We start from the raw sequence: 27260 nt of genomic DNA, 5'->3' as shown, positions 1-27260 counted from the left end.
TACAAATGGAAAATCGCTCTTCTGAAACAATAACAATGGGCCTAATCCTAAAGTGCTTGCTTAGTCTTTATTATGAAGTCAGCATATGTTTGCCTGAGCAAAGGCAGAGTAAAAGCGAAGTGAAAAGTGAGTAAGGCCTCTTGGGATTTGGCTCAATAGCTGTTCAAATTGGGACTGCTAAGATTAGTGTGAATATTGTACAAAAACTACAATAAAATGTTCATTGTTTGAACAGGATTTCCCACAGCTTAGCTGCACATGCTATATTTACCTAGACTATGATCATGTTGTCACTGTCATGATCAGACTGTCCCTTCTGTTAACTAGAGACATTATTTAAAAGGTAATTGTTCTTTTTACAAATTAATTGGATCTTTAAACTTTATCTGATATAGCTGACTGTACAAATTGCATACAACAGCATTAGTGTGTACAGTATAACTGACCAACCATAAAATTCATGTAGTGAATTAAATCCTGATGAATGATTCTTCAGTCTCTTTTCTTCTAATTGAAATCTGGTTGCACATAATATACAATAACTCCAAATACTTACAGGCTTAATAGGATCCATGCTAAACTTTTAAAAAATACATATTTTGGGATTTTCAAAAGCACTGAGCGTTGGCCTAACTCTGCTCCCACTGAAGTCTAACGTAGGCTTCAGTGGGAGCAGGTAGGCCAATGCTGAGTGCTTTTGAAAATCTCAACCATAATGTAATTGTTGCTCACTGGAGTCGTTGCCAGGCAAGGATTTACACATAGCAAGTTTGATATTGAGCCAGGGTGAATCGATTTAGAAGATGACGGACAATTTGCTGGGGTGCACCTTTTTCTGAAAAGAATGTGCTGATGAAGGATGAGATGAAGGAGTTGGCTTTGTAAGCCACAAACATGGCCCCTAATGGTGAAAGTTACTCCAGTGCAATGGGCTTGCACAAGCCCAATGCAGCACTTCAATCCAACTCAAACATACTACCATCTTCAGATCTATACTGGGATCTTCAGGATTTTGCTCTTTAGGTTTCATTATCTGTTCATAGCTTCCATATATATTCAAGGATATGTCTGTGTTTAGATAAGGGTGAATCTGAAGACCTGCAGGAATTCTGCGTTTATGTTGGTACATGAGTGCAGGTTAATAGGATTGGGTCTAAGTTTGAATCTTTGAACAATGGCAAAAATGAAGAAAAATATGTAAAAGTCGGTGTAACAGTGAAAGAATAAAAGTGGTAGAACTGGCTGTATAATAGTCTGCAGGATTGAACCTTCTACCTGTGTTGAAAGTAAATATTCTCTTTTGATAATACGTCTTCCCCACCAAATAGATTCTGTAGTGAAGCCATTATGGTGAATTTATGACCTCACAGTGAACTCCATGACAACACACTAATGTCTAGGATTATGAAAGTATTGGAAGATTAAGAGGAAAGTTTGAGTTTGGAACAGCGATTGTTCAAACATGACAATCTGCAGTCTAAACTACAGAACAGTTCAATGAAAAATTACTTGCAAAGTAATTTGCTTGCTTAGTTTGCGCCAGGAAAATTCTTCTTCAGATATTGGCGAAGAGTTTAATAGAACAATAATAACAATTTCCAGTCCTATTTGATTCAGAGAGAGCAAACTTTTTTTAGCATGTGAAAAAGCTCCTTCTCTCATGTACAAATGAAGTGACATGTTTTTAAAGAGAGAGAATAGTTCTGTTATTTATCCATCTGTCTTTCCACAAAATTACAGATTGAGGTAGATTGCACATTCTCGACAGTTGTATGTCAGAATATAGAGCAGAAATTCAGAGATTGGCAAATGACTTTAATTCAGCCATTTGGATACTTTATATGCAAATAATCCATACAATTAACTGTGTGTAGCACCTTCTGTTGGTACTTCTGTCATGTCACTAAACCATTGACCCTCAGCAAACAGGATTAATTATTTTTTGTGTCCTGATGCCTTTTGTATAACAGAGATATCAAGTAGAGCAGTGGTTCCCAAATTTGTTCCGGCGCTTGTTCAGGGAAAGCCCCTGGCGGGTCAGGCCAGTTTGTTTACCTGCCGCATCCCCTTGGCCCGCGCCGCTTCCAGCAGCTCCCATTGGCCTGGAGCAGCAGACTGCGGCCCGCGCCACTTCCAGCAGCTCCCATTGGCCTGGAGCAGTGAACCGCAGCCACTGGGAGCCGCAATCGGCTGAACCTGCGGACACAGCAAGTAAACAAACTGGCCCGGCCCGCCAGGGGCTTCCCCTGCACAGGCGGTGGAACAAGTTTGGGAACCACTGAAGTAGAGAATTACTGAACAGAATTTTCAGTATGTTCTGGTTGGATTATTCAAAATGTTTTTACAAAACTCAACAAATAAGCTTTCTTTAGGCAGCTGATACAAATAAACCATACCGCCGTCTTCATTTTCTTTCAAGAGCAAACTATTTGTGTTTTGGTGAAAAGACCTTGATTCAATCACATCAGAAATAACTATTTGTAGTAGTTAGTAAGCTACAAGTAGATATTTATTACTAGCACAGGGTCATAGTAAATGATGGGAAAATAAAAATAAAAAAATGTCTTGAATATAAATCATTATCTGATAAAAATGACTAGAATATCTCCCAGGAGAATACAGACCTGATCTTCTACTCACACCCTAGTAAATAAGTCCACTCAAATAAAACCTATCTATCTGAGAGAGAATTGAATCCTATGAATGCTATGGACAAAACTAGAGGTAATAAATGCACTTATTTTTCACCCTACTAGTCTAAGGTGTTCAGGGAAGGGTCCCAAATTGATGTGTGTCCAATGGGGTGGATGTAGGCATAAGGGTGGATTTTACCCCTCCAATCAAAGCCAGAATAAATGGGCTTTATATTGGACATTAAGCAGAAAATGGGAGAGATTATATTTGCATATATCCCAGTCCATGGGCAGGACTCCTACTGCTACTGTTTTGTAGTCATTATCATTACAAATGAACATGAATAAAATAATAATACTGTGGTAGGGCCTAGGAGCCCCAATCATGGGCCAGAATCTCATTGTGCCAGGCACTGAACAAACACAGAACAAAAAAACAGTTCAGAATGGAGGCGACTGCTGCTATGCATTTGTGGGACAGTGGGTCCATGTTGTCACAGATCCCATGGCGCTCCCCTTAGCCTGGTCCTAAATCTTCGTACATGTCAACTTGTTTGTGATTGGCAAGGATCCTTCCTTTGTGATGTATGAAGGGCTGCATAGTGCCTCCCTGTGTGGAAGCTCTGCCCCTTATCTTCCTCTGCACCACCCCATTCTTGGTCTTATGTGACGCAGGAGGCCTTGTGCAGGCCTTGAGAACCCTGCATTAATGGGAATGACACACATACATTTCTTGCAGAATTATTGCCATTGACATTTGTGTGCTATGTAGATAAATCCTCTGGACATCACTAGGGAGAATATAACCTTAAGCATACACAAGTGGAATTTAACTGTGGCTGTTAACCCATGAGACGCAGAGTCCCTATGCAGATTGCTACTTTCCCTATTTTATCTACTCTTTCTATATCTTGGATTTGTTTCTGATATAAGGGCTTGTTACACAGGGAGTTATTCCAGAATTGCTATTCCTGATTAACTGCATGTGTGGACACTTGTATTCTGGAATAAAAGCACCATATTCTGAATTAGTTGAATCTGATATGGATTAAGTTAATTCACAATAAGGCGCTCTTATTCCAGAATAAGAGTGTCTATACATGCAGTTAATCAGAAATAGTTAATTTGCTTTAAAATCAAACCCTGTCATATTCTGGATTACCTTTAACGTGCAGAGAACTCCTTGGATACACAAAGACATCTTTCTTTCAGTTTTGTGAAATCTGGACACAGGCTTGTGTGCTTGAGATCCGAACTGAGCCTTTATATTTGTTGGGCAACACAGTGTATATCAAAGGTAAAAACCCCATCTTCTGTTGATATTGCTGACATACAGGTTGAACAATTCTTTTAAACAAATTGATATCCTAATATGAATCATTCAAGTCTTTTTTTTTTTAAAGGTAATGTTATGTTCTTTTGTTTTTAAGAAAACTGGCATGAATGAAAGGGGTTGTCTCCATTTATGGTAATCCTAAAGCCCTTGAATTGTATTGCATGGCGTCATCATTACAGGTTTCCTCAAACTCTCTTGTTAATGCCTCAACATCCTGACTTGGAGACAACACCACTTTTAGGGATCTGGGATGGTGGGGAAGGAGTGGATGGGCTATGGGGATGCATATCACCCCCTACCCCCAGCAATAGTATGCACTGAATGTTTGAGGATAACTTCTCTTACCTCCCTCTAAAAACATAATGCATGAGGCCAATTGTGAAATGCCTTACCATTCGCGTAGAGCTTGGGGAGGCACATTCGTTCTAGCCCCCTGCTAGCAAAGCGTTTGTGCCCTGAAGCATAAAGTTTGAAGCTCTTTTTAACCTGCTGGCATAACTGCAAATATTACTGTTTTCACATAAAGATACAAATTCACCCATGGGCCCATGCAAGCCCCTTCATACTGTAGCATGGCCATGCGTGATAATCACAATGGAAGGGAGGGAGGCCATGGTGGAGTGGTGACCCAGTGTAACGTCTGCACTGACTGCATGCCACAGAGGTCGGCTTCATGTTGGCTTTGACTATGATGAGACGGAGATGTGCATGGAGGGTATGCTTATAGGAGGGGCATGAATGCGTGCTTTGTGGATCCATTGCCTGGTGTAATGGAGGAACAGCAGGCTGAGGGTCTGTGGAGTAATCTCATAGTCCTGCACAATGGGGGGATGGAAGGAGCTGTGCAGTGGAGGATCTCCTGGCCCTACCCATTAAGGCTGTGCGCTGCTGCTGCATAAGGAGGATACATGGATAAGGTTGGTGTAAATGGGTGCTTTGGCACTGAACTCAACAGAGTGCCTGTCTATCTGTGGCAGAATTTGGCTCTTTATCTTCAAATGCTGCTAGACATAAAGGGATCATAATTTCATGGATTAAAATAATGTATTAGAAAACAGTGCTTCATTTTGCACCCATAGGACTGTAACTTTTCCTTGAAATTTAGGAAACAAAGTTTTATAAATAAATCTTTTTAGATGAATGTCACTTCAGCGTTAATTTAACTCAAAAATTTATCCATAAAATGTTGCTGAATAAAGAATTGCTGTACGACTTTAGACCAGTGGTCCCATCTAATTCAGTATTTTCTCCCTGACAGTGACTGGGGTCAGATGTTTCTAAAGAAAGCACAAGAAACCTTGTAATGGGCAATTATGGAATAACCTACTAAAAGGGGAAGTTTCTTCCTAATCCTTGACAATTAGTGGTTGGTTTATGTCTTAAAGCACAAAGATTTATATCCCATCTCTTTAAAAAAACTAAAACCAAAAGTTTATAATATAATCCTGGATGGTCTCATGATCCATATAAGTGTCTAATTTTTTTCTGAATCCTACTAAACCTTGGTTCCAATGATACCTTGGTGTGGAGAGTTCTACTAAGCTCTGTGTTTTTTTATAAAGGGAATTTTATTTTCTCCATTTTAAAATTGTTGTCTTTCAATTTCATTAAACATCCTGTTGCTCTTGCATTGTGAGAGGGTAAACATGAACATTTAATCTCCCTTTCTTATAACATTCATTATTTTGGATACCTCTGTGATATTCCCTCTTATTTGTCTCCTACCTAAACAAAACAGTACTAATCTTTGTTCATACAGAGGTCTTTCTATGTTTCTAATGATTAACGTCATCCATCTCTGAACTCCTTCTATTGCTCCTCTGTCCTTTTTGAGCTAGTGTTGCCAGAACTGAACATGGTATTTCAGGAGAAGGCATATTAGATTTCTAGCCATTATTTGTAAATGATGAGAATTTCCATACACCCCTTAAATTCAGAGCTGTACCCTTTACATTGTCACTATTATCACCAATGGTATGTATTCGAGTTAAAACAGGTGGTATAGTTGGTCTGCAATCACGCTGGGTGGGATCGTACATTCATTCTGTCTCAATGATGGATTTGTCTGACTTGCTCCAACTAGAGCTGACTTTGTTCCCACACAATGAAAAGTCTTAAAATAGAAAACAAAAGAGAGTAAAGAAGAGTTTTAATTATTTACCAGGCAGGTAGACTCCATCCCTTTTGTAAGGAAGCTTTTTTTGTCTTCTTTGATGTATTCACTTTTCATTCAGCAAAATTTTTATCTTTGTGCTTGCCAGTGATTCAGATGTTGGGACTGATTAAAAAGACTTATGGATCCCCCCTTCTTTTCTCTTAAGTTAGTTGATTTCCTGTTTAATAGACTGAGTAAAAGCTACTCTCCAAGCTATTTTGCTTATTATTTTCATGACAGTAGTGATTAGGTGTCAGCCAAGATCATTGTCCCACTGTTCTAAGCACTGGATAAGACATAGTAAGCTAGTCCCTGCCCTAAAGAATTTACAGTCTAAAGACACAAGGCAGACAGATGGTGGGAAAAAGGACGTGTTGTCCTCACATCACAGATTGGGAATTGAGGCAAAGAGCCTTCACCAAGGTCACAGAGGAAGTCTGTGACATTGCTGAGAATTGGACCCAAGTATCCTAGGTCCCAGTGCAATATCTTAACCACAGACCCTCCTTCCTCTACTATATTCAGCCACATTTGTAAGAGAGCCACTTTGATTACAACACAGCCAGCGTTGAAGCTATGTACTTATTTGGCTGACCATGGTGCCCAGTAACTGCCTGCACTTTGGAACGGTATTGCAGTTACACAAATGTTAAATCTCACAAAGCAGCCTTCAGATCACTCCAAAGGCATTGATGGCACATCCAGGGCTTCCCATGAAAGCAGCAGAGATGTCTACCTTTTTGTGACCCCAGAGGAGTTCATACAGCGCATACAAAGAAAGCAAGCTAATCTAAAAAGGGATCCGTAGATTACTATAAACATCCACTGCTGACAACATGAGAAAATGAGGAGTCCTGGGCTACAGTGCAGGCTAAAAATTTTGTATACAGCCCTTGGGTATTGTATATTGGTTATATTTTTAGGCCCAAGTTGTGACATTTAACTACTGGCCTGCACTGGGAGGTGAGGTAAAGCTGCACAGCCCCAGGTGGAGCTCAAGCAGAGACACTTCCTCCCAGGGCACAATCCCTATCACTGTTCCATGGCATGCAGAAGGAGTGTACAATCTGCACCAGCCCCTTTGGGTGATGCAGCCTGTCTTGCCTCTCCGTGACCAGCTGGTGTCAAGTCTGTGGACAGCCATACGTAGTGGTCAGAGCCAGAGCCCACAGCGAAGAGTCAGCTCGGTCAGGATAGCAGGAGATCAGAAGCCGGAGACAAACTGGAGATCAGAACCACAAGTCAGAGGTCAGGAGTCAAGCCAGGTCAGGACACTGGGAAGTCAAGCCTGGGGAAAAGGAGGCACAAGATACACAGTCCTGAGCATGATGGATCCCACTTGTTCAGACAGCTTCCTGTTCCTGGCTTAAATAGGGCCAGCAGGCTAATCAGTTGCTCTGTGACTCTGCCAATAGTATCTCAGGGCAGAGCCTCAACCTGGGGCTGGCCTTCATGGGTCCTGGGTGAGCAGTTGGCAGCAGGTTGCCAAGTGGAGGGTTGAAGCGTGGCTGCTCCTGTGGACCTGGGTTTGAGGCCAATGGGTCACCATGACAGCTAGCACTGTAGTGTGATATAGAGTGGGGCTGGCTCCATGCACTCTCTTGCTTCCCATCCTTCTGGGAGAAAAATGTACCTCCCAGGAGTACATGAAGGGAATATCCCCTTGTAAAAGGGCAAGAAAGGAACAAACAGAAAGGGAAGAAGGGGCAGCAGGCAGAAGGTTTCTTAGGTTCCACCCCTTTGTGCACGCGTATTTAAACCCAGGGACAACCCTGAGCAGTGTTGGAAAAACAATTCCCTTTGTATTCTTAACCTGAAGCTCATATTTTATTTACTGTGAGTACCAATATCTGCACGACATGTATGGTTTGAAAAGCTGTCTCCTGGATTGCATGACATGCCTCGAGGAACCTGAATGCCTATCAATATTGTCATGTCATCTCTTTTTTTTATAAAAAAATACGGAAAACCGGAAAAGTGAAATATGATGGTGTCCTAGAGAAAAGGCCTTGCATTATCCTCACCATCATTGTGCCTGTGGATATGTTAACTGACTACTGTATGTATGGGAAAGCATGCCTTTAATAAATCTATCCCAGCTGCCTTTAATTTCAACTCCCCACAGCATTCAGTGTTCATTCACAAAGTCCTGGGGCAAGGGTTCTGTAGCAGAAACCATAATAGTTTACCCTGTAGTGTCTAGGGCTCTTATATCGACTGTACGGTATTCAAAGCTGAGAAGAAAATAATTCTTTCTTTCATTTGGGATAAAAACACTGCTGATTTAGGAAACACGGGATGAAGCGCTGTAATACAGGAGCATCTTCATTCAGGACAGTTTCCTGCCATCTGAGTGACAGTACAAGTGCCTGTTGTGTATGAGTGCTGTTTGTGTGGGTTTTATAATGGCGTTTCTTTAAGGAGACACCATTAAGATAAGTTTTTTTTTAAAGGCCTAACCTGGGCTAATAGTGTTACCTCAGATTAACAACAATAGAAGGATTTATCAAATATAACTTTTCACCATCCATGCTGTTAACTAACGTTTTGTACTTTTTGTACACCAGTGAAACTAGATCTAACTGGTTCTTGACAGTGCTAGTTCAAGCAAATCTGGGCAACCTGAATTGGGCCCAGTGTGCCCAGACTGAAACCAAACTCTGCCCTTATTTGCACTCATGTAAATCTGGAGTAACTTCACTGAACTGGATTATTTCCACCTGCAGCCTACCCCAGATCTCCACACACGTTACCTTCCACGTGAAGATCTCCCCATTCTCCTATTGGGGGGCAGCTGCTTTAAAAGTGAAATTTTAAACAGCGCTCAGCATTGCCCTAACCCTGCTACCATTGAAATTAAGAGAATTTAAATTGACTTCACTGGGAGCAGAGTTAGGCCAATGTTGAGCACTTCTGAAAATCCCATGCTAAATATTCACAAACTACTGAACCAGTTTTCTTCAAACTTGCCTTGTTCGGTAGATCCCATTGATATTTAATAAAGCCAAGCCTGATGACTGTAAGGAGTGTGGTATAATTCACTTTATGAAGGTTCTATAGGAAACACCAATTTTTTTGTATTTTGTTAACTGATAAATAATAAGAGATAATATTTTAAGTCATACAAACAAGGGAACACAGCTGAACACTTAATTGTAACATTGCATTTCCACACTTCAGTAATTTATTACTCAATATCAGCATGGTACTAATAGTAGTTTTGAGGGTTTTCTTGTATAGAGTATTTATAATTTCACTGAAAGTGTGAAATCTGTGTATGATGATTCTTTCGAGGCAAACAAATCTGAATTGGTGCATTCTACTCCAACCTTCATCATCCCTTTCATGTCTACATTCTCCTCCTAGAACTATTGCATGATAAAATATTTCATATATTTATTCCTTCCCATTTGGGTTACTTTGTACTTTCTCACAAAACTTCTTAAAAAGATGATTTCTGTCTTTGAATCATAGAAGCATGGAATATCAGGGTTGGAAGGGACCTCAGGATGTCAGCTAGTCCAGCCCCCTGCTCAAAGCAGGACCAATCCCCAACTAAATCATCCCAGCCAGGGCTTTGTCAAGCCTGACCTTAAAAACCTCTAAGGAAGGAGATTCTACCACCACCCTAGGTAACACATTCCAGTGCTTCACCACCCTCCTAGTCAAAAAGTTTTTCCTAATATCCAACCTAAAACTCCCCCACTGCAACTTGAGACCATTACTCCTCGTTCTGTCATCTGCTACCATTGAGAACAGTCTAGATCCATCCTCTTTGGAACCCCCTTTCAGGTAGTTGAAAGCAGCTATCAAATCCCCCCTCATTCTTCTCTTCTACAGACTAAATAATCCTAGTTCCCTCAGTCTCTCCTCATAAGTCATGTGCTCCAGCCCCCTAATCATTTTTGTTGCCCTCCGCTGGACTCTTTCCAATTTTTCCACATCCTTCTTGTAGTGTGAGGCCCAAAACTGGACACAGTACTCCAGATGAGGTCTCAGCAATGCCGTTCCTCGATCTGCTGGCAATGCTCCTACTTACACAGCCCAAAATGCCGTTAGCCTTCTTGGCAACAAGGGCACACTGTATCCAGCTTCTCGTCCACTGTAACCCCTAGGTCCTTTTCTACAGAACTGCTGCCTAGCCGCTCGGTCCCTAGTCTGTAGCAGTGCATAGGATTCTTCCATCCTAAGTGCAGGACTCTGCACTTGTCCTTGTTGAACCTCATCAGATTTCTTTTGGCCCAATCCTCTAATTTGTCTAGGTCCCTCTGTATCCTATCCTACCCTCCAGCATATCTACCACTCCTCCCAGTTTAGTGTCATCTGCAAACTTGCTGAGGGTGCAATCCACACCATCCTCCAGATCATTAATTTGAAACTGTTTCAAATCTAGTTTGGATTATTAAAAAATCAGCAGATCAAATGGAGAAGTTTGATATAACTGAAAAATTACTCTAAAGATCAGCTGAGAACTAATATGGAGCCTAAATATATCTTTTTAAAGTACAAGATCTCCAATGGATTCATAGGAAAGCTTGTATGGCAATTGCTGATGTGAATTATGGCTAGTATCTAACATCGCAGTTTCTCCACCTTCAAAAATACTGTGTACAATACATTTATTGACTGTTCACATTCAGGTTGTTACAGGTTAAAAAATCATCCTCTCTGTAAATCAGACTGTTAATTTCCAAAATATTAACTAAATCCTTTTTTTATTTCCCCATTTTTGTTTAAACTTCATTTTTTAAATCCACAATGGCATTCGTGGGATTCATGTTTTTTTCCTTTTGATGCCTGCAATGAACCACAGGATGTGAAGCATTTATTGACTATATTATATAACTTGTCATTCTACAGCTATCAGCAACTATGCCTGGCCAGCTTCAAGTGAATTTCTTCACAGAGTGAGCAGTGCAGCTAATCACGACATCCATCTTTATCTTAAGATGAGATCATTATCTATAATAAGACACCAATTGTAAAGAGAGGAGTTCAAGCTCAAGAAAAGGCATTTTCTGCTACCTGCTTTCCACCATTCTAGGACTGTGGGGTTAGCTTCCTGCCAGGAAGTAGAGAGAAAGAGTCAAAGCTTTAAACACATAAAAATCTGTTAAGCATCATCTCATTGTTTTTTTCATCGGTCCTGATTTTCTTTATCCTCTTTTCAGATCTGTCTGTGTCTGTCTGTCCTATGCTTATGAAAGATATCAGACAGCCCCAGATACTGACATTTGGGTTTTATCTACAGAACTGGTACAGCAGAGGGAGCAAGCTTCCTTCAGATTATTTAGTCCATCTGCTTCAACCTTGCCTTGGACCTTTAGGAGAGAGAGAATACTTCAGTCTAAAACTGTGGTTCCCAAAATGGCTTTCGGGAACCCCTGAGGGTTCGCGAAATGTTACGGGGGGGGGGCCCCGGGAAAAAAATCCCTAATAGTGGACAGAGTTGTCCCTAGGGATCCCGGGCAGCATGGGGCCAGCAGCCCGGAGCCCCTGGACTTCCAAGAGCTAAGCAGATCAAAGCAAGCATATCTATCACTCTGAGGAGATTTAAACTTCAAGATTGCTTATAAGAAATGGAAAGGGAGGTGGATATTTTTTGCAGTTTTTAAAATTAAATAGGCAGCTGGTATTGTTTTAAAAATTATTTAAGCTTTGTTGTAACGTGCGTTGTTTGCCCGGACTGCTCAAGACCTGAATGCTCATTGTTTTCCCTTCTTTCCCAAGCTCTTCCACTGGGAGGTTGAATAAAGTTAATATCAAATTTTATATTAGAGAATTATTGAGAGGTTGTTTTGTTTGTTTTGTTTTATTCATGGAACAAGTAGAAGAGAGGTTCATTTGAATTGTTTGAGGGATTATCCCCTTTCCATTCTGGACAGTTGTGTGTGTGTAAATGTATTTATTTGCCTGCCTGCCTGCCTGCGTACGTTCCTACTTAGTCCTGCCATGAGTGCAGGGGACTGAACTAGATGACCTCTCGAGGTCCCCTCCAGTCCTATGATTTTATGACTCTGACTTTGGCCAGATTTACACTAAGAGCCTTTGGTCATCTGTCCAGGCAAAAATAAACAAATGGCATTTGTTGCTTCTGCTGTGCTAGAACATACTGGGAGTCTTTCTTCTGTGTGGAAGACAGCGCTTCATTGATAACTGTGCTTTAGATTCAAGGATGAGTGAGGACCATTTGCTTTACAAAGCAATTCTCACTCTGCTCTTGATCTCTGATGAGGCTAGTTTTAGTGCTTTGATTCGTGCTTACTCAGGCCATTCCGTCTCTCTCTCAAGCGAGGATTGCAGCGTGGTGTGTCCTTTAGTAGTGTGATGCTTTATGCCAAGCGGTCTCAAACTTCATTGCACCGTGACCCCATTCTGACATCAAAAATTACTACATGACCCCAGGAGGGGGGACTGAAGCTTTAGCACACCCAAGCCCCGCTGCCCCGGGTGTGGGGGCCAAAGCCAAAGGGCTTCAACCGTGGATGGGGGGGGTCTGTAATGTGAGCACTGCCACTCAGGGCTGAAGCCTAAGCCTGAGCCCCTCGGGCTTCAGCATTGGCACCGGCGGTGGGGCTCAGGCTTTGGCTTCAGCCCCAGGCGGTGGAGCTCCGACTTCAGTTTCAACCCAGGGCCCCAGCAAGCATAATGCCAGCCTTAGCGACCCCATGAAAAAATGGTTGCAAACCACTAACAATTCAAACCCAACCCACAGTTTGAGAACCGCTGCTTTATGCTGTCTTCACAACCTTTTGTATGTGTGCTTGGTTGCAGTGGAACCTTTAGAGCAACAAAGATTCCTACTGTGCTCAGGTGAAAGGAGTCGTGTGCTGTAGTTAGCACTGCATTGAAACTTTTAAATTGTCTTTTTTCATAGACTTTTTTATAGTTGCCACTTTTGGCCTTTTGAGACATGGAATCAACAGTTGACGATCTGCTTTTGTTACGTATCCACAGGCCCCGCCAGCACAGAAAAGACTTAGTGCTCAGTGGTATGGGACTCTGCGTACCCATACTAATGATTTATTTTCTATAGACCACTTATTTCTTTCAGTTTTATAAAATCAAAAATTCACCTACCACAAACCATAGTGTTTGAAATTTTATTGTATTTTAGAGACATTAGATCTTGGGTTTGCCTATCAGTGTGGTCAGTTTCCAAATAGAATTTTCTCCTCATTGCAGTGGCAGATTTAGAGTTAGTGGGGCCCTGTGCGCAGCTTCATTTTTGGCTCCCCTGCCCCCATTTGGGACCCAGCCAAGAAAAAGAACATTTTCTCTTATCTCTCCCCCTCCCTGTTTTCATTCTTTTTTTTCTTCATACTCCTCCTATATTATAAATAATGGGAAGTAAATGAAAATAAAGTGAGGTACCTTGATTGGGGCAGGGGATTGGGGTGCAGGAGGGAGTGTGGGGGCGGTCTCTGTGAGGAAGTTTGGGTGCTGGGTTGTGGGCTGGGGCAGGGGGTTGGGGGTCAGGAGGGGAGCAGGGGTGTAGTGCTTACCTTGGGTGGCGCGGCTCCCAAAGACACCGGCACACGCCCCCCACCCCCACCCCCACCCCCGGCAGTGGTTCCTAGGCGGGGGGGGGGGGGGAGGGTGTCTCGGTGTGCTGCTGCCCCCACAGCTCCCATTGGCCACAGACACTCCCACCCCCCACCCCCTTCAGGGGCCACAGGGACATGCCGGCCGCTTCCAGGAGTGAAGCAGCATGGAGAGAGGGAGGCAGAGTGGGCAGGGAGCCAGGGGTGCGCAGCTTCTGGGAGCGGCTTGGGGCAACCAGCCACAGCATGCACGCAGCCTGCCTGCCTGAGCCCTGCTGCGCCGCTGGCCGGGACTCAGAGGGCAGGTTGTCAGATATTTGTCCTGCATTTTGGGGGGCCCCCTGTCATTGGGGTCCCCATGCCACCAAACAGTTTGTTTCATGGTAAATCCACTCCTGCCTCATGAGTGTTTGGAGCAGGTGTAACTGAAGCAGGAGTTCTCTGGTAGTTCTGTCAGGAAAACGTTGACACTTAGTTTCTAAAGACTAGCTCCTTTGGTACAGTGCTGCTCTTATTGCCTTGATATAAAACTGTATCAAAATGTAGTAAGTGAGTTTCAAACAAATTGAGTGTACAGCTATATCTGGTAAATAATGGTTTTAGAAAGTACAAGGTATGTTCTCATGGTCTTTCAGTAGCTTCTGGTTTCTTCTTTATATTTTGTTGTATTTTGTTGCTGGGTCAGTAGCAAGCAGTGTTATCATGGCCTCATGCAGATTTGATAAGCTTTGCCTCTTGTAGAAAAGAAAGTGCTCACTGTTTCTGTGGCATCTCTTGGGTTGGCAGAAATGGTGCTAGGAACTATTTTGTGTGCTTTTTCCATTTTTGTTAGTTTGCTTGCTGAAAGATATGGAGAGAATACTAGTATCTTTTAAAAAGTTGGGTAATGTTGGATTTTTTTAATATAATAAATGCTGTATTTTACTAAGGAATAGATTTTTTTTAAAGCTGTGTTTGATATGTATTTGGCAAATAGCTCTATAACACTAATCCTCCTCTTTGTCACTCTGAGACAGAAAGCTGTTCCATTCATGGCTCCTAATTAGCTGGAAAAATACTTGCTTGGTATAACTAAGAGTGTGTTTGGTCCCTGAGCATTTGGTTGTTAGCCTGCTGGGGACCTTGGTTTAGCACCATAGTCTGATGGCTCATGCATGGCGCATTGTAATCTTGCAAAATTTGTATGATTCTGGTGCATAACAGGGTCTCTTTACAGAAACTGGGAAAACTTAATATTGTTAATCAAGAAGGGCTGCATCTTTAGAAGCAATAAGGATTTAGAAAATGGTGTTAGCCATTCGATGAAGGGAGGGAATGAGATCTGTGTTTTAAAAAGAGGGCTTGATCTTCAGCTGCTCTGCCTTTCCACCTCCCCTGTTTCTAGGCAGCCAGGAGTAGAGCCAGCCCAAGCATAAGATAGAACAGCCCCAGGGCCCGTCTAACACTAGCTGGCAGGGTCTCCTAGAGGCCATTCTGGCCTAATATGCCCAAAACACAGCAAGATCTGGGCACACGCCATACAGATGCATCTCCATTTCAGACTATCTTGACATATCCACTACACAGAGATAGTGAGCAGGTGGCCTAAAGCCTGCTACCTGGAGAATCCTTAAATCAGGGGAATTATCAGCTGCTCCCATAAAGCAGCTTTACATCCTCTTTGAACTGCTGGAGAGGTGCGAATGGGATTAGTGTGGGCTGATCGTGTGGCCCAATGTTTGGGAAATATATAAAAAGGGTAGACTTGCTTGAAAGTAAGCCATTTATTCATATTTTTCACTTCAACAAAATTAGTGACCTGAAAATATGATTCATTCTGGGCAGGTTACATTTATGACCTGAGGCATCTTAAATTTATGCCACCGTGATTGAATCCATACACAGAATCATAGAAATTGGAAATGAAAAAATCCAGTCCAACCCCTGTCAATGCACGATTGCTCCATAAAGTATATTGTCAAGTGCTTTGTCCCATCTGGTTATTAACATGTATTATTATTAATAATATAACTTGGATAGCACCTTAACTTTAAATATACTGTATAAATATAGGATATGACTCTACAAAACTGTTTAATAGGCTGGCAGGAGATGTTCCTACTGGAAAACGGTAAGTGGATTTTATTGACTCACTGGTGAAGGTGGGTCAGTAACCCACCTGGATATTAAAGAGGTCAGAGTGGCTGAGTAGTTCTTGGGGAGGAACTCTGAGCCTCAGAGTGGATTGTGGAGGAGCTTGTCTAGATTAATTTAAAGTAACCATGAATAAAGTCAGACGGGGATATGTTTGGATCACATGGTGGAAGGCTCCAACTCACAACTTACTCTTAAAAGAGCTAGTTGAGGTGTTCACTGGACCATTGATTTTGAGTAAGGGCAGGTCTACACTACAGCCAGGATCGACGCTCTGAGATCAATCCACCGGCAGTCCATTTAGCAGGGTCTAGTGAAGACCCACCAAATCGACAGCAGATGGCTCTCCAGTCGACCCCTGTACTTTACCACTGATGAGAAGAGTAAGGTAAGTTGATGGGAGAGTTTCTCCTGTTGACCCCCCGCAGTGTAGACCCTGTGGTAACTCGACCTAAGGTACGTCGACTCCAGCTATGTTATTCACGTAACTGGAGTTGTTTAGCGTAGGTCGACTTACTGCAGTAGTGTAGACATAGCCTAAGTCTTGGAACACGGGGAAGTTCCAGAAGTCTGGAAGAACACTAATGTGCCAATATTTTAAAAGGGGAAATGGAGTGACCTGGGTAATTATAGTCCTGTCAGTCTGACATCAATCCCGGAGCAGCTGATATGGGATTTTTTAAATAAAGAATTAAAGGAGGGTAATACGGTTAATGCCAATTAACATAGGTTTATGGAAAATATATCCTGTCAAACTAATTTGATTTTTTTATGAGATTACAAGTTTGGTTGATAAAGATTATAGTGTTGATGTTATAGACTTCTCTAAAGCATTTGACTTGATACCACACAACATTTTGATTAAAAAATTAGAACAATATAAAATTAACATGGCACACATTAGATGTATTAAAAGCTGGCTAACTTATAGGTCTCAGAATGTGATTGTAAATAGGGAATCATTATTGAGCAGGTGTGTTTCTAGGGATTGGTTCTTGGTCCAACTCGATTGAATATTTTTATCAATGCCCTGGAAGAAAACATAAAATCATCACTGAAGTTTGCAGATGACACAAAAATTGAGGGAGTGGTAAAGAAGGAACAGGACAGGTCACTGATACAGAATTATCTGGATTGCTTGGTAAGTGAGCATAAGCACACAATATGTGTTTTAATATGGCTGAATTTAAATGTGTCATCTAAGAACAAAGAATGTAGGCCACACTTACAGGATGGGAGACTCTATCTTGGGAAGCTGTGATTCTGAAAAAGATTTGGGTGTTGTGGTGGATAATGCACTGAACATGAGCTCCCAGCGTGTTGCTATGGCCAAAAGAGCTAATGCAATCCTGGGATGCATAAATAGGGAATCTTGAGTAGGAACAGAGAGGTTATCTTACCTTTGTATTAATTACCACTGCTGGAATACCGTGTACAGTTCTGGTGTCTGCAATTCAAGAATGATGTTGATAAGTTGCAGAGGATTCAGAGAAGAGCCGTAAGAATGATTAAAGGATTAGAAAACATGCTGTAAGTTGTAGATTAAAAGAGCTCAACTTCATAGATTCATAGGCTTTAAGGCCAGAACGGATCATCGTGATCATCTAGTCTGATCTCCTGCACATGGCAGGCCAAAGAACCTCACCCACCCACTCCTGTAGTAGACTCCTAACCTCTCTCTGAGTTACTGAAGTCCTCAAATCATGATTTAAAGACTTCAAGTTACAAAGAATCCACCATTTACTCTGCCAAATATCAGATCAGTTAGACCCTGAGCATTTGGGCAAGACCCACCAGGCAGAGACGTGGGAAAGAATTCTCTGTAGTAACTCAGAGCCCTCCCCATCTAGTGCCCCATCTCTGGCCACTGGGGATTTTTACTACAAGCTGTCGCAGATGGGCCACATACCATTGTAGGCAGTCTCATCATTCCATTCCCTCCATAAACTTATCACGCTCAGTCTTGAAGTCAGTAGGTTTTTTGCTGCTGCTGTTCCCCTTGAAAGACTGTTCCAGAACTTCACTCCTCTGATGGTTAGAAATCTTCATCTAATTTCAAGCCTAAAGAGATTGATGGCCAGTTTATATCTATTTGTTCTTGTGTCAACATTGGCACTTAACTTAAATAACTCCTCTCCCTCCCTGATATTTATCCCTGTGATGTATTTACAGAGAGCAATCCCCTCAGCCTTCATTTGGGTACGCTAAACAAGCCGGGGTCCCAGAGTCTCCTCTCATAAGGTAGGTTTTCCATTCCTCTGATCATCCTATTTATCTCAACGCAGAGAAGATTAAGGGATGACTTGATTACAGTATATAACTACCTAGATGAGGAACAAGTATTTGATAATGGGCTCTTCATTCTAGCAGAGAAAGGTATAACTCTATCCAGTGTCTAGAAGTTGAAGCTAGACAAATCAGACTGGAAATAAGGCAACACATTTTTAACAATGAGGATAATTAATAATTGGAACAATTCCAAGGGTTGTGGTGGATTCTCCATCACTGGCAACTTTGAAATCAAGAGTGGCCGTTTTTCTATAAAGTATGGTCGAGGAATTATTTTGAGGAAGTTCGCTGGTCTGTGTTATACATGAGGTCAGAATAGATGATTGCAATGGTCCCTTCTGGCCTTGTAATCTGTGAATTTTATAAGCAATCCTCACTCAAGTCATCCCACTGAGGTTAATGGGACTACTTGTAAGAGCAAAGACTCCTCTTGTGAGTAAGATTTATGCAGGATATGACCCATAGGGTAATTCGCATTCTCTGCTCCAGTGATCTCAAAATCTAAGATTGTCGAGACAAATAAATTCAAGACATTGGAAAACAAGAGAAGACAAGGAATAAATTTTGTGCACTTTGTAAATAGTTGAACACAAAGGGACAGATTGTGCCAATTAGGCACGGGCCTAAATTAGGGGTGGGACAACAGTCATACTGTCCCCAGGCACAGGAGATACTGTGACATGTCTATGCTTGTTTTTCCTATTAAGAAAAACTTGGTATCAGCATATAGTCTAATATATATATATCAATTCCAGTAGCATAATGAGCATTGATGTGCAATAATGCTTTGCAATTATAAGCCTTGCACCCTGCTACAAAGTAAGTAAACTTTATTCACAGGTCACAATTTTGGGGAACTAAGACAAAGACAAGTTAAATGGCTTCTGCAATTCTACAAGTCCATGACATGCTTTTCATTTGGTGGCGTTTTTAAAGCTCTGTGTTCACATATGTGCAATGTTTGCTAAAGGTAGCAAAGGTTGGGGATTTGAAACAGCTTGTTTGACTCTTGAGGCGTCTTGTCAGCTAGTACAGCCTTCAATATTTGTATATTACTGCCAGTTCTTCCAGAGTACTGAAACACAAATAAACTGTAGCAGACTCTAATTTGTGAGGAGCTGCTAGTTTAGTATATGTGGGACTTAAAGTGGAAATGGCTATGCAGTCCTTTGTTTTTATCAAACCTTACCTCCCCCAATTGCTTGCAGAAGAGCAGGGCAGATGAGTAGTACAAGATTTGCACATTTTCAACAATGAGGACTGACAGCTGCGGTAATGGTTATTAGCTCACAGGAGATAGTGCAGGTGTACTGCCTTCCCTACAAATGCACACATCTTTACATTCCTAAGATGACTGCCTTTTAGGTCTTGTCAGGAGAAATTTCTGTTGTCAGAGGATCAAGAGTCTCTATTGACTAATAGTCTTGGATATGTGCGGCAACAAAATGGTGATGTTTATTACCAGAGTGATATTCTGTGGAACTGTGGGCACTTTCCAGTATAGATTTGTAACCCACACACTTCCTGGGTGTGGTATTCTGTCCCCTCTAGTGGCACTGAGACCACTTAGAGATTAATGAGTCTGTTACAGCCTCAGATAAGGGCTAAATGGCTTTTAACTCATGCAGTAGAGGCTCAGGCATTTAGCTCCAGAGGTCCCAGTTTCAATCCTGACCACTGAGGTCTGTCAGTGTTACAGACTCACTTGCAAAAACCTGAGCTGTTTTCTTTGTTAGCATGAATTATTGCAAATACATGGTAATTTTTGTTATTCAGATGGTTCAGTCCCTCAGCTCCAGTGTTCTGAAATATTTGGGACCTTGTCTGTGCTACAAAATAGAGCCATTGCTGACAACAGTTGTTTGCAGCTGAAGTGGTGCTGAGCACAGTTTGTCTACACTTGTCTACAGTTGAACTTGGCCTGTGTTCAGCAGTGGTTCAGCTGAAAACTTGGTTAGCGTCTCTTATCAGCAACAGTTCTATTTTGTAGATCAGACAAAGGCCTAAGACTCTGTAAAATACAAAGCTTTGCTATGTTATCGTGTGCAAATTGGCTTGACTACAAATTGACATTTTCCAAGATACGTCTGAAAATGTTCAGTAATTCAAATGCTTTATCCAGAGTCTTGTGGCTTGTTGCATTCTCGCTTAGTGTGACGTTTGAGATAAGAAACTCTTGTTTGCAACCAATATCTAACTGAATGCATATTTACAAATTAAAAAATAGGTAATATTAAAGGGTTTGTATCGGCACGCATGATTGCTGATTATTGCTATTATCTGCTAATATTATTGACTTTCTGGGTTGTCACCTTGTATGCTATCATTAATCAGCTTTCTGTATATTTCATATGCAGTATCAGGGTGCTGGCTTCTGAACAAATATGCAATTTGTGATAGTAATTTATCCGTAGGCAGATACAAATTTACTAAGGGGTATTTCCTAGATGTTTTGTGTTTGATATCTGGTAAGATGATCTTTTTGTTTTTTACACACTGTCCCTCTATATAGATCTCTCTGCACAGGCAGGGCTGCTGTAAGCTTCCAAATATGATCTCCTGCCAAAGCCTGATATGACAACTATGTGAAACAGCACAGAGAGGTTGAGAGGCTCCTCCTTCCCTCCCTCTGGAACTGCCTGCGTTAGTAACCGTCTGTAGATAATGCTGACTTGTGATCTTATTTCATAGAGATATATAATCAGTGATTCCAGGATTCAAATTCAAAGGCATTGCCGTTGACTAATATTAGACCTGGCCCAAGCAATACTATCAGCTACCTCTCCACTGCCCATAGGCAGGCATTGACAGTTTGCCATTTCAGTTCTGATGTGCTGCGACAGCATGTTTTCCAAATCCTATGTATTTTTAAAACTGGTTTGAAAGGAAGGCTTGGATTTTTTTAGTTTATGCAAGCTAAGTTAGTTTCCTAACTGTAAAACACCATGTTCAGTGGAAAATGTGATTAAAATTGCAATTTGATTTCTGTAAATAATGCTTCTTGTAATTTGTAAAAGAGGGGGTTGTTTTATTTAAATGAATATCTTTAAAAAACCTGCGTGCAGACTACATTGTATTAATTTTGCAGGTTTAGTGTTTTGAGAAACAGAATAGCTGCTGAGCTCTGTTGCTGCAGGCTCTCAGGAATGTCAGTCACAGAACATTCCTTCCCTGGGCAGCCAAGTTTGGAAGTCAGTTAATTCCTGGGTGCAAAAGAGTGTGTCTGTGTGGAGGGGAGACAATGAGAACAGAAGGCTTTGTTTTCCATGTCTGTCTATAACAACACTCGGTGAAAGCATTTCCTTTCATCCTGCAGAAGACAGGTAAAAGACAGCTGAATGAATCTATATTAGACATCTAATCTAAGAGGAAGTAGAAAAATCGTGGGGGTGAGTATGGGGGTGGAGTGGCAAGGGAAGAGAGAAAGGGAGTGTACCAGAGTGCCTGTGATTGGTAAGCTTTGCAAAGGCATCTGCCAGCCGGACTTCAGTGGAATGTGAAACCAAATCATTTACAAGTTAAAGATAGACACAGAATACACAGCATGTTGAGCCAGGATTAAATTCACCCCTCTCTGCCGAGCTTCTCACAGAGTTCTGTTTTGTCAGCTTTCCTCTGTCTACGTTAAGGACTTTATTAGTACTTCTTTAAATATAAAACAACTCTGGATTCATTGGAATTATTAAGGTGGCATAGGAAATCATGGTGCATACTGAAGGGTAAGTAGAAAGTTGTCTTTTGGATACAACTTCATTACAGCAAGTTCATGGGGCTTTTCTGTCTTGGGATTCATGACAGTTCAGCAGTATATTTAAGATGAGATATGTTTTTAGGTAATGTTCCTTGTTGCCATTCATGACTTATTTGGATTTTATGTTTCAGTGAGCTGGAATTACACAACTGTACTTGTTTTGACATGTTTAATACATTTTACACTTTCATAATCTCAGCTTTATAGTTGTGAATGGAGTTTTCCTGTGATTTTTTCCCTACCCATACCTTTAGTCTATTCATCGGTAAGATTTGCTGTTTGTTGTAAATCGTGCTTCACCAAAGTTGAAATAACCTTATTTTTCCATGGTTAGAAGGAAGGTAATCATTACTGTAGCGTTCTTCTGATTGTGAATTGTTCATTGTTTCATTTATCTGCCATTTTCTAATGTGTAAATTGTGAACACAACACAGGTTTCATTACTTATACTAGTCCTCTTGTCTCCTTTCCCCCCTCCCCGCAAATGCTATTACTTGTCATTGTATAGCTTTCACTGTGGGCTGTTTTGTTTTCTCTGAACAAAGTCATTTTTAGGTTAATTCAAAAATATGGTGATATTTCCTTAAAAAGTGTGGAAATATAGAAAGGTTTAGGATGCCATTGTTCGGTTTAACAATTTATCAAAAATAAGTAGGTACTATATCTCACAGATGTGCCGTTTTATTGAGCAGAGATACTTTGAGCTTTTGTTTAAATAATTTCTTATATGTTTCTGACAAAGCTGATGGTTTTTGTATGAGACAAAATGGGCTTTTTAGTATCAGAAAGTCAGCAAGGCATTTGTTTCCTAGTAAGAACTTATATTCCAAGGATTTCGTATAAAACTGATTTTTTATCAGAATTTTGGAAGTGCATTTTTCAGCGTTCTGTGTGCAAATTTGACTTCTGTAAAATGTAACTCCTGGCTTAAACTTTTGAGTCAGCATACCCAAACTTATACAGAATTTCTTTGGCATAAATGCTGCCCATAATAGTAATGGGGAGCAGGGTACTTTTTATAGAGAAATAAAAGTCCTGCCATTGTTGCTTATAGACAGAGTGTAGCTTAAGAGTTATTTAATGCTACAAGTCAGTCTTTGCCTTGCAAAATATACTGAGCTGCACTTGACTGAAAGAAACATATCTCTTTCATTTGAAGGAAAGATGAGGTACCTAGTAGCTGTTACCCCTTTGCTGATTGACTCATTTCATTTATATCAGTCAACTTTGCAGAATTTTATAATATCGTTGGCATTTTTTGTGTCAGCAAGTCAAATAAAAGATAATTTCTGCTTTGATTATGTAGGTTGTATTGAATTGCATGAATTAAATCAAGAGGTGGGGGCGTGGGAGAAACTGCAGAACTCTTAAGGCAAATCTGAAAACAAATGTAAGAAGAAGTAATGACAAATATGCTACTGTGGTGTTGGAGCAGATGCTCATCATTGAAGTCCGTGGAGCTATGACGGTTCACACCACTGAGGATCTGCCCCATGGTGCTCTTTTAGCTAGGTCTTATTCTACAATGGTTATTTACATTATAGCATCATTGTAAAAAAATATTATTTCTTAGCTGATGAAACATAAAGGAACAGACGTAACCTTGACAAGAAAGGATAGTATTGTGAGTGAAGCAATGAACTGGGACATAGGAGATCTCTGTGTCTTTGGACAAGTCATATAATCTCTTAAAGCCCCTGTGAAAAAGAACAATAATACCTTTCTCACATACTTTGTCCATTTTGTCTATTTAGATTGCAAGGTCTACGGGCCTGGAACTGTCTTTTACAGTGCCTAGCACAATAGGGTTCTGTTCTCAGGTGGGGCCTCAAGGTACAACTGTAATACAAATATAAAAAGAGACTAGGGTTGTTGGCTTTCTAGATGAGTGTGTGGATTTCTGTGGTTTTTTGTTAGCTTCCAAATTTGAAAGAGGGAGGCTGACAATTAGAGCTGAGAGAAAATCAGAATTTCCATCTCTTGAGAAATTCTGATGTATTTATAATTTTGTTTTCATCTCAAATTGGGATGAAAAATGTTGATATTTCAACTTGTCATGGAACAAAATATTCCTAAAAATGTTGAAAACATGAAACATTTTGTTTTGACATTTTTGATCAAAATCAAACTTTATGGAGAGACAAGGTGAGTGAGGTAATATCTTTTATTGGACCAGCTTCTGTTGGTGTGAGAGAGAAAATTTTGAGCTATACTGAGCTCTTCTTCTGCATCAAACATTTTGACGTTCCCAAAATATTTTGTTTCAGTTTGTTGAATGTTTTATTTTGAGTCAGTTCAACATTAAATTTCATTGCTCTATTGTGGTGTTTTGCCTCACAGGAGTTGTAGTACTGAAGCATGATATCCCCATTCTTCCTTATGGGTGAGGCTCCTTGCCTGGACTATCACCCATGAAGCATCCACAGTCACATAACACCCATGATGCACCATACAGCTTTGTCAGAGGGAAGTCCATATTGCATCCTGGGAGATGTAAACCCCTAAGGAATCTAGCCCATATGAGAGAATGGGGGCCAAAACTACAACTTCCACGAGGCAATGCTCACAATAGAGAAATGTGTGGGTGGGGGTTGAGTCAGTTCACATTAAACATTTTGGGTCAGTTCAACACAATGAAATATTCCAAATTCGGTTGAATTCACTTGAAACAAAATATTTCATTTAGAGTTTTCCAATGAAAAATTGAGAATTATTGACAAAATTGAAATTTTCCAATGGAAAGTTTTGATTGTGCAGAAACTGCATTTTTCTGTTGGAAGATCGTTATGATGGAAAAATCCTGACCAGCTCTGCAGATAATATTGTAGTGAACCAGCTGGTTTATATGTGTTTTACTGAGCTCTAGTGGAAGGGATTAACTATTGCTGTAACTTTGCAATGCTGTCACCTAGTGAAGATTCTCTATCTCGAGTAGTAGAGGTTTGTGCTTTTGGAGCAGGAAGTTCACCATGGAAGTCACCATGAACTTCTGAATGGCTATGGTGTGAGACACAGGGAGAACCATGCAATCCAAAGTGGCTATGGATTAGTTATATTTTGTATTAAAGTCTATTAATCCAGTCCATGAGAACAACCCACTAGCTGCAGTGTAGGAATATGAAAATCCTTCTTCTCTGGGTTCCACTTTCACATCTTTTCTTTTCGCCCCTGCATTCTCCCTTTCCCTCCTCTGCATACTTTCTCTTCCTTCCTTGGTACTTTATGTAACTCTTCCTTTCTTTCTGGCCCCAGATCTTCCACTCACTATGTCCCTGAGTGTCTTAAACCGCTTTTTGCCTTTTCCCTCACCGTCACTCTGGTTAGCTGAGCACCAAGTATAAGGTGCCTGGAGGTAACAGGAGTTTTTTTAGGAGTCCACTGCTCATATCTAGGTTCCCAACATCTTCAGAAATTGATGTGTAAGACGGTCTTCAAGGCCCTTGTTCTCTACCTCTGGAAATGGATCCTTGACAATGCAGGTATTTGTTCTGGGCCTCAATGCCCCTAAAATACCTCTGCAGTAATCATTTCCTTCGGGTATTAACAAATTCTTCTCTGAGAGCTGGTGCCATGTTTATTTTGGCAGGATCTGGCCTGCAGTGCCTGCTGGGGTTCACTGCATCCTGAAGAATCTCAGATTTATAAACTCAGAGGTATTTCAGTACAGTCTCAAACTATGGTGCCTACATGGCCATCTTTCTAATCCCTGATTCAATGTGCTTTCTCAATTCCATTCACGAGAGAGAGATCACCACTGAAATCCCTCCATCCATCAAGTGTTTTTCAATTTCTGACTGGTTATTGATCAGATTGTTTTTGTAGCAAGCAATGAGGTACTTCCTGAGCTAGCTTGCTGACTTGATGCTAATTTATTAGGGGGCAGCACATGAAAGTATAATGAAGCCGCCCATTAATGGGATGCTGAATATTACAGTTGTGGTAGGTGAGAGAGATCCTAATAGGCTTTGTTTTGGGGGGGAAATGTAACCGAGACAGCAAAATCTGAGTTGATGTACTCAGATTTTGCTGTCTCTGTTTGAGTCCTGGCTTGGTGTGTCATCTCTTATTGTATCTGGCAGTAACAACAGGATTTTGGGATCTTTTCAAAGAACCAAGATCAAAATGGATAAGCTGTGAAAATAGTCCCTCTGAATATTCACCTATGTATCTTAGTATCATGGATCTGTGTGCTGAATTGTACCATTTCTGAGGCAGAACTGTTCAATGGGATGAAGTGAGCTGTAGCTCACGAAAGCTTATGTTCAAATAAATTTGTTAGTCTCTAAGGTGCCACAAGTACTCCTTTTCTTTTTAGGCACTAGACTGAGAGTTAGGGTTTCTGTTCCTGTCTTTGGCTTTAGGCAGGTCACTTAACTAATTTGTGCCTCAGTTTCCTCTTCTCTAAAGATGAGGATCATTAAGTTTGCCCAGCTTTCTAAAGTGCTTTGAAACCTATGGCTGAAAAACACTTCTTCTTTTTTTTTTATTATCACAATAAAACCCCTCTCCAATGATATGCTTTGCTGTACAGTTGTCAATGCTTGGGCACTGCACTGTAATATAAAGAGAAGGAAGTGTATAATACTGAAGTTTTATACATGTAATTAGACTTAAAAACACATGCTTGAGCTCTGACATGGTAACCTGTTTTTTGAAAGAGAACTAAGATAAAATAGAGGAGAATCCATCTGGGTTATCAGAGCTACCCTTTGAGTAGCCATTAACAAATCAGAAGAATGATTTGCAGATAAAATTAGTCAACAAGCTTATCCTGACTTGCCACATTTTAAAAATATAATATTTTAACAAGAATGAATACTTTCTGCTGGCTATTACTTTTTCTGTCACTGTTCCTACGTGATGGGATGTTTTCTTTGGAAAGTGAGCAAGCACTGGCATTACACTGGAATGTTCTTGATTCCTAGGAGATTTTCAGGCCAGGAATGTGTTGGCTGCAGCTCCGTATTTTTATGTTTCTCATCTGTACCTGAGTGAGAGAGATGCTGTGTCATTCATCTTAAATAAAAATGAATCTCCATTCCTCGGTGGTCATGGCTCACTCTTTATTCCTGTAAACTGACATCAAATTGACCACTATTACTAAAAAAACCCACTCTGTTAAACAGGGCCGTACCCAGCCATTTTGGTGCCCTATGCAGCCCCCCTGCAGAGGGACTATGTGTGACCCCGGGCCTTCCCGGGCGGGTGCGGGGGCGCTGGGGCAGAGCAGGGGCGGGAGGAGGCGGGGCTGGGGCGGAACAGGGGCGGGGGCTTTGGGGGTAGGGTGGGGGCGGGGCTGGGGCGGAGCAGAGGCGGGCACCATGGGGAAGAGGTGAAGCAGGGGCTGGAGCGGCGTGCAGCTGTGCAGGGCACCAGGAAATTTTGTGCCCCAAATTTCCTGGTGCCCTACATAGCTGCA

The 27260-nt window shown here is 41.2% G+C and overlaps 1 protein-coding gene across 22 annotated transcripts in view; it reads left to right on the top strand.

Annotated features, from left to right (window-relative positions):
* Positions 1 to 27260, top strand: part of DTNA (dystrobrevin alpha) — a 293408-nt gene that overhangs the window by 42381 nt on the left and 223767 nt on the right. For 3 of the 22 annotated variants that reach the window (XM_043539663.1, XM_043539659.1, XM_043539657.1), the window contains exon 1: positions 21292 to 21413. The exons of 11 other annotated variants lie outside the window; for them this stretch is intronic. Coding sequence is in view for 7 of the 11 variants with exons in the window: in XM_043539661.1 (XP_043395596.1) it covers positions 21793 to 21809 (17 nt within the window). In the remaining 4 variants the exon portion in view is untranslated. Of the gene's footprint in view, positions 1 to 21291; positions 21810 to 27260 lie in introns of those variants that run through there. 8 more of the 22 variants (XM_043539664.1, XM_043539660.1, XM_043539662.1 and 5 more) reach the window with 7 other exon arrangements.

The sequence above is a fragment of the Chelonia mydas genome, chromosome 2 (assembly GCF_015237465.2).
Source record: "Chelonia mydas isolate rCheMyd1 chromosome 2, rCheMyd1.pri.v2, whole genome shotgun sequence".
Lineage (NCBI taxonomy): Eukaryota > Metazoa > Chordata > Testudines > Cheloniidae > Chelonia > Chelonia mydas.
The sequence above is the reverse complement of the archived record's forward strand: the minus strand, read 5'-3'. Positions and strand labels throughout refer to the sequence as shown.